The sequence below is a fragment of the Rhincodon typus genome, chromosome 17, assembly GCF_021869965.1.
Source record: "Rhincodon typus isolate 14 chromosome 17, sRhiTyp1.1, whole genome shotgun sequence".
NCBI classification, from domain to species: Eukaryota; Metazoa; Chordata; class Chondrichthyes; order Orectolobiformes; family Rhincodontidae; genus Rhincodon; species Rhincodon typus.
In genome coordinates, this window is record NC_063348.1 from 17,817,869 (window position 1) to 17,831,063 (window position 13,195).

The following is a 13,195-nucleotide window of genomic DNA, read 5'->3' on the forward strand; positions in this document are numbered from 1 at the left end:
TGCTGCCAGAAACACAGAGAAGCTAAGAAACCACGTACACATTCATCAAACACATCAGCAAATAATTAATATCTCAAAGGTGAAAATCCAAGCCATGAACCTATCTTTTCCCCTCCTAAGATGTCGGCGCAACAACTGCATATGCCAGAAAATTGTGTTTCATTTATTTTTTTCTAATTTGTCACTTTTTTTAAATAGTCTTTCAGTAAGTGGCCTCTGCCAATATGCTGTTTCCAAACTCCCCACGACAAGTTATTTCACACAACTGTAATTATTTTATAAATATTTGAAAACTTCAACATGAAAACCCAAGGCCAGCACTCTTTACATTTAAGTTCGGTAAAAGTAAATTCTAGCCATTCGCTTTAATATTTGAAGCTTTGCTTTTGCTCAGAGAGATCCCAGGCAGGCCTCAAACCCGAGGTGACCTGAAGCAGGCGATTCACCGGCAGCAGTTATCTCAGCTCATGGGCCGGTAAAAAGGTTCACCCGGTTCCCCTAACTCGAGCCACAATCCAAGGCCTACGCTCCAGTCCCGGCCTTTTTCTGTTGACCAAGACTCAGCTCAATATCTCCACCTTCCCATAACTCGGCTCAAACCCTATACTCCAGCTCACCCACCTGATTAAACTCTTCATCCGCGTAAATGTCGATCAGATCGGCTCCCTCGGCCATTCCACCAGCCGCGCCGCGCGCACACGGACAATCAAACCCCCGGACACCTTTCAGCGACGGACCTAAAACCAACCGCATTGAAGACACGGACCCTCCTGGCCGCGGACAAGGAGCTTGCTTCCGCCCCGCTGTTGACACTTGGAGCTAACGTCCGCCCCTTCACTGTATTCAATCGATTCTCTCTTTACCGAAGTAAATTTTAATTGTTTTTCGCCTATCGCTACTTTCCGGTGAGCCTGGAGAAATTTTATCATCTTAGAAGTGTTGAAAGATGTCGGTGTTGCAGAGTGTGAGTAAAAACGGCAAAAAAAGAAGACCTGGTTTCACTTGAACTCTCGGGAAGCGTATATTGGCCTTGGAAAGGCTGCAGCGCTGTGCACATTCAGAAAAAAACATGCTGAGGGTAAAAGGGTTAAGATCCAAGGATAAGTTGTATAAAGTTGGCCTATACTCCCTCAGGTCGCAAAGATTCAATTTTGATCTAACCTTATTCCTTTGAGATACAAGGAGAGCTAAATAGGCTAGGGCTTTATTTTCCCCTGGAGCGTCGGAAGCTGAGGGGTGATCTTATAAAGGTTCAGAAAATCACGAGGGGTATGGGTAGGGTGAATAACCAAATTCTTTTTTCTGGGGTGGGGGAGTCCAAAACTAGAGGGCATAGATTTAAGGTGAGGGGGAAAGATTTATAAAAGGACTTGAGGGGTAAGTTTTTCACGCAGAGGATGGTGTGTGTATGGAAAGAGCTGCCAGAGGAAGTGGTGGAGGCAGGTACAATTACAGTACTTAAAAGGCATTTGGATGGGTACGTGAATAGGAAAGGTTAAAGGGATATGGGCCAAAATGCTGGCAAATTGGATTAGGTCAGATTGGGATGTCTGGTCAGTGCGGACATGTTGGACCGAAAGGTCTGATTCCGTGCTGTGTAACTCTGACTCTAATTAAGAACTTCAGTGCAGTGACCAAAGATATGAAATAATTAAGGATTGAGAGGAAATGAATATAATATCTATCACTAGACAAAATTATTAGGGAAATGAATGCAGCTAAAGGCTGGTTAAATGAAGAACTGCAGATGCTGGAGATCTGAAATACACAAAAATAAAAATTTCTGGAGAAACTCAGCAGATCTGGCAGCATCTTTCAAAACAAGGGTCACTGGTCTCTCAACATTAATTCTTTTTTCTCCATAGATGCTGCCAGACCTGCCCTGTTTCTCCAGCAACTTCTGTTTTTGCATGTTAAAGTCTAATTCGATCTTCTGGTCCCGATAGGTTGTACATTATCAAAAGAAGTAGCTTCAAAGGGAATAGGTGTACTGGTAGTAATCTTCCAATAATCCTTAAATTCTAGAAAAGTGCCAGAGGATTGGAAAACTGTCAATTTAACATTCCTTCAAAAAGGGAAGGAGACCAAAAACAGGGTTCTATAGACCAGTTAGATTAACAATCTATTATTGGGAAGATGTTAGTCTATTAGAAAGAATGCAATAGCAGAGCATTTAAAAATATGAAATATAGTTAAGCAGGGTCAGCATTGCTTCATGAAGGGAAATCACACCTGACACATTTATTAGAATTTTTTGAGGAGGTAACAAGTAGGATAGACAAAGGGGAACCAAATTCCAAAAGGTGTTTAACAAGGTACCGCACATCAGGCTACTTAATAAGGGCTCCGTGATGTTGGGCGTAATATATTAGCTTGCACAGGAAATTTACAAACTAATAGAAAATAGAGAGTTGAGATAAAGGGGACCTTTTCAGGATGGCGACTTGTAATTAGTGGAGCACCACAGGTATCAGTGCTGGGTCCACATTTATTTACAATATATATTAGTGACTGAGTACTTGGCAGAAGTAAATGTACTGTTGTCAATTTTGTGGGTGACACAAAAATAGGTGGGGAGGCAGTTAGTGAAGATGTCACAGTTGACAGAGGGATATAGGCAAGTTGTGAGTGGGTTGAAACTTGGTAGAAAGAATATAATGTGGGAAAATGTCAAGGTATGCGCACAATTATTGAAATGGGGAAAAACTGCAGAAAGTTGCAGCAGAGAGGGATTTGGGTGGCCTTGTGTATGAATCACAAAAAGCTAGCATCCAAGTTCAGTAAGTAATAAGATGGGCATCATGGACTGTAAGCTTTTGTTTCAAAGAGAATGAGGTAAGGGAAGTGATAAAATGATACAAGGCATGGAAAGAGCTGCCAGAGGAAGTGGTGGAGGCAGTAGTTAGATTACACCTCAAATTTTGCAAACTGTTTTGGTCCCTTATCGAAGAAAATATATGCTGGCATTGAAGGCAGTCCAGAGAAGATTAATTTAGTTAATCCCAGACATGGACGGATTTTCTTATGGGAAGAGGTTGAGCAAGTTAGGTTTTTTCCCCTCACTGGAGTTTAGAAGAATCAAATACATAAGGTTCCAAGGGGGTTTGACAGAATAGATGTGGATAGGTTGTTTACCCTTGTGAGGGAATCTAGGACTGGGAGGCATAGTATCAGTTTAAGAGGTAACCGATTTAAGACAGATAACGAAGAATTTCTTTTCTCAGGAGATAGTGAATCTATGGAATTCTTCAGCTTGGAGGGCTGTTGAGGCTCTGTGATTATCAAAGTTGAGAGATTTTAATTGGTAAGAGAATCAAGGGTTCTGGGGAAAAGGGTGGGAAAGTGGAGTTGAGGATTATCAGATCAGCCATGATCATGTGGTATTTCTTCCTGCAGGGTCTCCAAAGCAAGATGTCACAATTCTGCAAAATGAGAATGAGGATATTTGTGAACCACTTTTTCCACAGAAAATGGTAGTGGAAATCTAAGTTCACTTCCTCAAAAGTCTGTGGTTGTTGTTCAATTAAAAATGTTCAAAATAAGATTTTTTTGGATAAGAGTTATATAGTCAAGGCAGTCTGGTAATTGTAGTTAAATTATCAGAAGTCATGATTGAATTGAATGACTGAATGGCATACTCCTGATTCTATACTATGAAAAAAAGAGGAAACATTCTCTACCGTTCCGATTGAATTCTGCCATGGGTGCAATTTTAAAATTTTTTCTTAACCAGCATTTTTGGAATACATTCCACAATATGGTTGTTTTTCTATGAAAGCTATAACTGACACAATTTAACATCACAATACCTAATTTAACTACTAGAAATCTGAAATTAGAAAAAAATTGGAAATGTGAAATAGGTCATTTATGGCAAAAAAGAATTTCAGTTTTAATCGGAACCCTTGATGTTTAAAATAATGCTTTGCTTCAAAGGATGGTAAAATTAGGTTCAATGCAATCTGGTTAATAATAAAGTTAAATAATAAATAGGTCTAATTAGATGTCTCTTTCAAAATGTCTGCAGAAGTACAATGTGCCGTTTTGCCTCCTTTCATAAAATTAGAGAATCTGAAACTACACTTCAATTCACCAACTCTGATCTACTGCATATTCTCCACTGTTAGTGGTGAAAACTTCAGCTATCTGGACTCAAAGTCTTTACGTGGACCTTGTCATTGCAATCCTCTTTGAACAACCTCCTTAAAATGTGCTTCAACTGCAATATTTCACAACTGGCTTGTCTACTTTTATGAGCATTGAATGGATGCTATCTGAATGTTTAAAACCTGGGCAAATTAAGTTTGTTAAGAGAGAGGAACCTACAGCAAAGAAGCAGGGCATTCAGCCCACCATGCCTGTATTTGTCCTTTGAAAGATAAATTGTGCTTAATCCCACACCCACCACTCTTTGTCCATCTTCCTCACACTCAAAACCTGCCAACTGATTTCTTCCACCATCTTTTCAGATAGAACATTTCAGATTCTGACAGCTGTTTAGAGAGAAGCTTTTCTTTTATTTGAGGAGTTGATGAGAACCCTAACGTGTTTCTGAACATAGGATGTGGGAGTAGGTCATTCAACTCCTTGAGCCTGTTAGGCCATTCTAGATCATAACTGATCATATGTCTCAATACCATATTACCACATGATTCCCATACCCTTCTGAGACTACTAACTAGCAATAAAACAATCTATTTTGCACATTCTTAGTGACTGAGTTTCCACAACTCTCTGGGGTAGAGAATTCCAAATATTCATCACACTCTGGGTGAAGAAGTTCGTCCTCGTGTCAATCCTAATTTTTACCTTTTAATCTAAAGCTGACCTTGGTTCTAGACTCCAAGGCTCATCCTTTCTGAAGCTACTCTATCTCTTTAAGAATTTTGTTAAGTTTCCGAGTTTTTTTTATTCATTAACAGGATAAGGTTATTGCTGGCTAGGCTGCATTTATTGCCTATCCGTAATTGCTCAGAAGGCAGTTCAGAGTCAACCACATTGCTGCTTCACATTCTTGCACATTTCAGAGATTTCAGGCCCAGCCTCTTATAGAACAGTCCCACCATCCCGGAAATCTGTTTGGTGAACGCCTGCTGCTTTCCTGCAATAGGAACTATATCCTTCCTTCAGCAACAGGACCACAAAAGCACACAATACTCCAGGTGTGGTCTCACCAGTATTTTCTCCAAGTTAAGCAAGATTTCTTTGATCCTGTATTCTTCATCTTGGAGAAAAAAACTAACATACCATTTGCCTTTTAAATTGCTTTCTACACCTGAATGCTAGCATTTAGTGGCTTATGAATAAGTACATCTCGGCCCCTTTGGAAATCAACGCTTTCCAATCTCTCATTTAACAAAAAGTCTGCACCTTCATTCCTCCTACCACAGTGAATAACCTCATACTTTATATTCCATCTTCCCTGCTGTTGTCCACTCACTCAGCCTGAATAAATTCCTTTGAGGCCACTCTGCCTGCTCCTCATAACTCACATTCCCACTAAGTTTTGTATCATCTGCAAAATTGAAAATGTTACAGTTGGCTCCACATCCAAATTATTGATGTAGTTTGTGAACAACTAGAATCCAAACATTGATCCTTGTAGTACCCCACTGAGAATGATCCATTTATTTTTATTCTCTGGTTTCTGTCTATTAACCAATCATCATTTCAGTCATACCAACCATGCTTTAATTTTGTTTCCTAAGCTCTTGTATGGGACTTTACCAAAAGCCTTCTGAAAATCCAAATACACCATATCACATCACTAGTTCCCTATTATTGACTCAGCTGTGAACATTTTTAAAAATATTCCATTAGGCTTGTTAAATATTATTTCCCCTTCATAAATCCATGTTGACTGTCCAATCAGACAATTAATTTTTCAATATCTAGTCATTTACATCCTTTGTAATAGATTCTCAAGTATTTCTCCTACTACTACAATTAGTTTTGTAATTCTCAGTTTTCTCCCTTCCTCCTCCCATAAACAGTGGGATTACATTTGCAACTTTATAAATGACAGATACCATTGCAGAATTTATCAAATTTTGTAAAATGATCATCAATGCATCATCTCTTACAACACTCTTGGGTGGAGATCATAGGGTCCCCAAGATTTGTCAACTTTCATCCCATTAATTTCTTCAGTACTGCTTGTTTTACTAATACTAACTTCTTTCAATTCCACAGTATCGTTCAACCCTTGAATGATCATTTCAGGAAAATTTCTTATGACTTCTTCTGTGAACACAGACAAGTATTTAATTAACTTCTCTGCTATTTGTCTATTTTCTACATTTTTTGTCTCTGCCTATTATTGATTTTTTTTTACATACATATAGAAGCTTTTCAACACGTTTATGTTTCTGCTATTTTGGATTCAAATTCTTTGCCGAATTTTAACACTGTCAATCCTCAGGCTTGCAACTTTTCCTGGCCTCCTCCCTTTTTACTCATTACTATGTTTAGTTTTTCTTTTAGCCATGGCTGTCTTGCTTTTGGTGTTGGGTGTTGCTTTAAGGAAATGTATGCTTTTGAAAATCAAATATTAGTTATTTAGACACTAGCCCATTTCTTATTTACTGCCAAACCTTTTAACCTATTTTAGCAATACACAGTCAACATACTCCTCATACCTTAAAAGTTAGAAAGTTTTGATTTAAGATCCTCATTTCAAATTGAACTACAACTTTTTCAAACTTAATGGAAAATTCCATCATAGTATGATCACTATTCCAATTTCCAAGATTATTAATTATCCTTTCCCCATTGTGTAATGCTAGATCTAAAATAGCATGTGCCTAGTTGGTTCCTGAACAATCTGGAGCAATCCCAAACATGTTCCAGGAATTCTTCCTCCACAATATTAGTGGTTATTAGATTTATCCAGTCCATGTGAAGACTATCCCACTATGGCTTGGTGGCCTATTAACCACTCCTACCAATGTTTGCTGTCATTGCTATTTCTTAGCTCCACCCAAACAAATTTTACATTCTGTTCTTCTGATTGAAGATCCTTTCTCACTAACACATTGATCCAGCCCCTTATTCCCACTCTCTCCCATTTTGTCTGTCCCTCCTAAATGTCAAATAGCATTAATATTCAGGTCATAGTCTTGGTTACCGTGCAGAACAGAAACAAGCCCTTTGGCCCATCATGTCTGTGCCAACCATGATGCTGTTCTATACTACCCCCATCTCCCTGCACATGGTCTATATCCCTCTATTCTCTGTCTGTTCGTGTGTCTGGCTAAATGCTTTTTAAATTTGTTAATGTTTCTGCTTCTGCCACCTTCCCTGGGAGTGTGTTCAAGGCACCCACCACATCAGGGCAAACTGATAGGAATAAATAAAATTATGAGAGACATGGATAATCGGAATCTCCTTCCCAGGTTGAAATGGAAAATACCAGGGGACATAGATTTAAGATGAGGGGGGAGAAGTTTAAAGGCAATGTGTGAGGAAAGGTTTTTTTACACAGAGGGTCATAAGTGCCTGAAACACACTGCCAAGGGAGGTGGTAGTAGCAGAAATGTTAGCAAAGTTTAAAAATCATTTAGACAGACATGAACAGGCAGAGAATAGAGGGATACAGACCATGTGCAGGCAGATGGGGTTAGTTTAGAACAGCATCGTGGTCGGCACAGACATGGGCTGAGGGGCCTGTTCCTGTAGTGTATTGTTCTATGTTAAGACCCCTCAGGCAGAACTGTAATGCAATCTCTGCCATATCCTATCCTATCCTATACTAGATGTGACTCGCCTGTCACCCCTGTTCTTTCTGACCTACAATGGTTCCCAGTCATCAACGTGTTGGTTTAAAATTCTCACTTAAGTAAAAACAGAATGTTGGAGACTTACCAGGGCTGGCAACATCGATGAAGACAGAAACATAGTTACGAATTTGAGTCCAAAGACTCTTCTTTGGAACATTTCCAAAGGGTCTTTGAACTTAAAATATTCACTAATATTACCTGTGGCTCAGCAACATTTTTCCTTTGTCTGATTATGCCTCTAAAGCACCTCGGAATGTTAGCATGAAAACTGTTATTTAATGCTGTTTGGAAAATCTGAACGATCATAAACAATAATTTGGTTCATTTGCTTTAGTTTATTTCAATGAGGTGAATAAAATATAGATCGAAATTATTTTACTTTTTCTTAACATGGACTTGCCTGCTTAAATCCATCACAGCTCAATAATAGTTGTAACAAGTAACAACTGTGCCTAAATTTGTTAAGGTGTATGCTTGTAACAGTGTACCTTCTAGCTCAAAATACAAGAGGGACCTGTGTGAATACATATTTCTATCTGTGTGCAACATCTTAGTTTAGGTGACTGACTACACACACAATCAGCAAGACTACTTCATGCTTAGTAGTAACCTGGTCAAAAATGATAAAACTCGGGGAATCTGTTTGTTTGATATGCTGTAACTTCAGTTATTTTGACAAATATAAATAATCAGAAAACAATTAATAACATAAGGCTTGATAGAATATCCATCCTGTTCCTTTCCAGGTTCTTAACCTGTCCAGACAGAGTGTTACCCGTGGTATACTCGGTGCTTGTTCTGTCCGAGCATATCATGGAGATACTCCTGATGACGAAATGAAAGACATCTTTCAGATACTGCTGCCTCCATGGGAAGAGCGAACTGACGAACTAGTAGATACAAAGCGAGCACGCTTGCTCTATGAGAGCCGCAAGCGGGGAATGCTAGAGAACTGCATCATACTGAGGTAAAAATGACCTTGAATTTGAAGATGGACTTGTTCTGTGACTTATCACCTGCTTTAGCGTATAATTATCTGGTGAAGTCATCATTATATGGTTATATCACATTTTTCCCCCAATTGTTTACAGTGCCATTTAGCTTAATTAGGTATTCAACCCCATCTAGTTCTGACCTGAGAGCACCATTTGGGACCTGTCTTGTAGATGTCAATTTTTTTTTTCCAAGGCTCCTCCTGAGATTTTCTCAGGGACTCTTCAATTTTGGGGGGCTACTTTTTCATTCTCACTAAGTCATTTATTAGGTGTCATAGCAATATCTTTTGTATTTCTTATGACAAATTTAGTGTTTGGACTCTCACAAAAGCAGAATTAGAATTATCCATCAATATCCTCAATAATTGTGAACCCTATGTTAAATTCCCAACTCACGAGCATTAATTTCCTAGTATTTAAGACTATAAGAATAAAAGGAATAGGAACAAGAGTAGACCATTTGGTTCCTCAAGCCTGCTCTGCCATTCAGTAGGATCATAGCTGATCCAACATTCTTCACATCTACTTTCCTGCCCTTTCCCCATAATCCTTGATTCTGCTATTGATCAAGAATCATATCTTTCTTAGCCCTAAATGTACAGAAGGACTCTGCCCCATAGTTCTCTGTGGTAAGCAGTTCCAACGACACTCAACCCTCAGAAGAAATTCTTCATCTTAGTCTTATCCTGGAGCCCCTTTAGTCTGAGACTATGCCTTCTGGTCCTGGACCCTGCCACGAGGGGGAACATTCTCTCAGCATTTATCCTGTCAAGCTTCTTAAGAATTCTATATATTTCAGCGGGATCACATCCGACTCTTCTAAATTCCAATGAGTAGCATCCCAATTTGTTTAACCTTTGCTTGTTACACAATCCCATTAGGTAAACTGACATAAACAAAAAATACTTTTGTTGGCTTAAAAGTAACTGATACACATTCTACATGTGGACAGACATCACCCTAAACGTAACTTCCATAGACTGGCGAGCTCACTGTGAATGCGTTTCCATTACATATGCATAAAACTAGAAAATTTTTAAATCAGACGGTTAAACCATATTTACAGCATCTCAGTTCTCAATCTCAGACATAAATTAAAAATTGACAATGATGATAACAGCAGGATCCACTATTTGCCCCCCCAATTATAGGAGCTCCTTAAATCCCTTACAAGTTAATGGGTAGTTTATTACCTCAGTTATATAACTGTTCTCACATCCAAATTAGCTGAGTTGCTGACCGGTTTAAAACTGTTCTCTCTCCTTTACAGCCTCCTTCTCTATTCACAGTTCTTCAACCTTCACCTCACCCGAATCTCACATCTGTTGCAACCTCCTTTTCCCATAACCACACACACACACACACACACACACACCTGGAGCCTCACCCTCTCGCCATAAACCCTGCTGCAGCCTGCCCTAGCTGTCACCCTCATTTGTAACCCAACAGACCAAACTCCCAAATCTGGAAAAAGGTACCCTATCCCAGCCAAAGGAGGCAATCATCACTTCTCTCCCATCTCAGCCGTTGCATTCCTGGACCATGACCAATCCCCAACCCTTGGACCTCAGCACCTTCCTGGACTCAGGCACCACTTTCACAGCTTAAAGCGAAATAAAACAGAACATGCTGGAAACATTCAGGTCAGGCATTGCAAATCAATAAGCCCTGTTCTGATGAGTCCATTTAAGTAATGTGCTCCATGGTGCAACAGCCATTGAGTTATGCAAGATAACACATTTATGCCTAATTACTTTTTTATTTCAGTTTCTTTGCCAAAAAGTATCTGAACAAAATGACAGAGAACCAGCTGAGCTTGTACGATAAACTGATAAATCAACCAACCAATGACTGGGACATTTACTACTGGATAACCGGTATGTACATATTCAACTATGCTCACTCTTTTCCAACCCCATCCCAAATTTGCAGGTAAACTAATTGTTGTAAGGTAAATAGTTGGCTTCAGAATTTTTTTACGTTTTAAATTACTTCAAAAGTAATTTCCAATCTCTAACAGTTCAATAGATAAATACGGCATGTTGTAGTTTTAATGTGTACAGAACAAAACAAAATATCTCTGCTCTGCACTGTTGGCTGATAACTTGGGCATAAATTAATATGTTAATTAGTCTACTGTCTCAATCCTCAAAGGGAAAAAAGGATACCACTGTTGATAATGTACAGTTAGAAACATGACAAAGTGCCAAGGAGTGGGAACTCCTGGCTAGCACTGAAGCAAATGTTAACAGCCTCAGTTCAAACCAGATGAGATTAGCTAACTCATCATTTGCTGCAAATCAAACTATTTTGTCTGGCTATGACATAAAAATCAGCCATTAAAGATGTTCAAGTTCTTATATTCAAAGAAAACAATGTTTAGTATTGTACCAATTTGTATTTGTAGCTTGTCTTATAACTTTACCCAGCTCCTTGTAACATTAGATGCCCATTGTCTAAGCACACAAATGAAAGATTTTCTCAGATAATGAAGCATTGTTGAAGACCACAGCATCAGAAGCCAAAAGAATGTCTGTCTTCAGGAAAGGGAGAAAATTCACCCTGCACACACGACCCAATTTTATTTCTGTTCAGCATGGGAAATGTGCTGCTTGTAGACTGAAGAGGGCATTGGTTCAATTTAAAGTTTGAAAATCTGAATCTCTAATATGTCTGTTTTTATCTTCTTCATTCAAACAGAAACCAAGCCAACTCCTCCAGAATTTGATAATGAAGTAATGACTTTGCTGAAAGAGTTCACTAAAAATCGCAACATGGAGCAGAGGATAGGGCAGCCTGCTCTTGATTATCTTTTTGAGAAGTAGATTTAAAATTGAATTATTTTGCCCATACGAGGACTGCTGATTCTCCATGGTTTTATTTAATTGATCTATAGTAAAAATAAGCAAAGATTACTATTTTCAAATATTACCTAATTCATGATTAAGTGATTTTTGAGGTGAGTGAATCACTGTATATTTATACAGAGTGCTGGGCTGGTGGGATCTTATCCAGTAAAGTTTCAGCCCTTGAAATATGAGTAGTTCTGTGTTGGAACTGATTGCTTTCTGTCTCAATATCTGTCACCGAACAGGAGCTCTATATAGCTTTATAAATATAAAAATAAAATTAAGCTGATATCTTGAAAATAAATAAGCTTATTTTCTGAAAGATGGTCTGATCGCTATTATCTAAAATTTTCTAGCTCCTTGGTTAGGTGCAGGATATGGATGATGTCGTCCTGATTTACTAAACTACTTGAGATCCACCTGTGGTCTGTTACTGAATCTCAGAAGGGATTAATGTTTGGCATTGGTACAGCACCCCTTACCCACCGTCCAATCACAAATTACTTATAGCGTCATAAATTCCTCCTCCAACTGCACGCTCCAAACCTGTGCCCTCTAGAAGTCAAGGTCAGCAGATATGCGGGAACACCACCACCTGCAGCATGCTTGGAATTATACTGTTCCTCAGTGTTGCTGAGTTAAAAAACTGGAACCTCCTCTCAGTAGCACTGAGGATGTCCCTTCACTCCAACTACTTCAGAGGTTCAGGAAAGTTGCTCACCATCTCCTTTTCAAGGGCTTTTAGGGATGGCCAATAAATTCTGGCTTAGCCAGTGCCACCCACATTCTACAAATGCATTTTAAAAGTTATGGCACAGAAGGAGGACATTTGCCCTTCATATCTCTGCTGGCCAAAAAAAAGCTCTCCATCCAGTTATTTTACCCAATCAACCTGTTCAGAGATTTTATTACACACCACTGGCGCAGGTGGGTCTTGAACCTAGTCCAGGCGTAGGGACATTACCACTGCATTCCATTTTCCAGTCTTTTTTGTAACCTTGTATTAAATGCATATCCACTATTTAGTGTGTGTGAACAAGGGAAACGAGTCCCTTGTTCCTAATCATAACTGAGATCCAGATACTGAAAAGGCTAAAGTTAATCATAGCTGTACTTGAATAGTCAACTAGGTATGTGCCCAGATGTTTATAACAAAGACCTGTTCAGGTATTGAAAGGCCTTTGCCACCATCAGATCTGCATAATTGAAAAATGGCGAGAAAGTGCTTGCCTTTAAGTCAATAATGACCACTAACTCTCTAATTGTGCCTATCTCAACATTTGCTAGAATATAAAAGCAACACTTTAGTACACTTACTTAGTGTGAAATTATCAATAACAGAAATCTATTTGATTTATTATCTCATATTTTTCCCACTACTATGGTAAATAGGGCTTCATCTCATTACAATCCAGATTTGAATATAGGGAATCTAAAATTGGATGTCAACCTGCAGTTCTAATGGGACTTGGCACAAAATCTGTGTATCCACTACTGCATCCCTCCTGTTGGTAAATAGTTGTGAAAAATGCATCTTACCATAGAACAACCAGAAATTTAATCTAGACTTGTG

General features: G+C 38.9%; 1 protein-coding gene across 1 annotated transcript; it reads left to right on the plus strand.

The window, feature by feature from the left end:
* Positions 1–760: 760 nt before the first annotated feature.
* On the plus strand, positions 761–11,944 carry sdhaf2 (succinate dehydrogenase complex assembly factor 2). The gene is made up of 4 exons (XM_020528248.2): positions 761–964; positions 8,525–8,745; positions 10,541–10,650; positions 11,474–11,944. Exons 1-4 carry the CDS (start codon positions 947–949, stop codon positions 11,596–11,598), a joined length of 474 nt encoding a protein of 157 aa, XP_020383837.1. The 5' UTR covers positions 761–946; the 3' UTR covers positions 11,599–11,944.
* Positions 11,945–13,195: the final 1,251 nt, after the last annotated feature.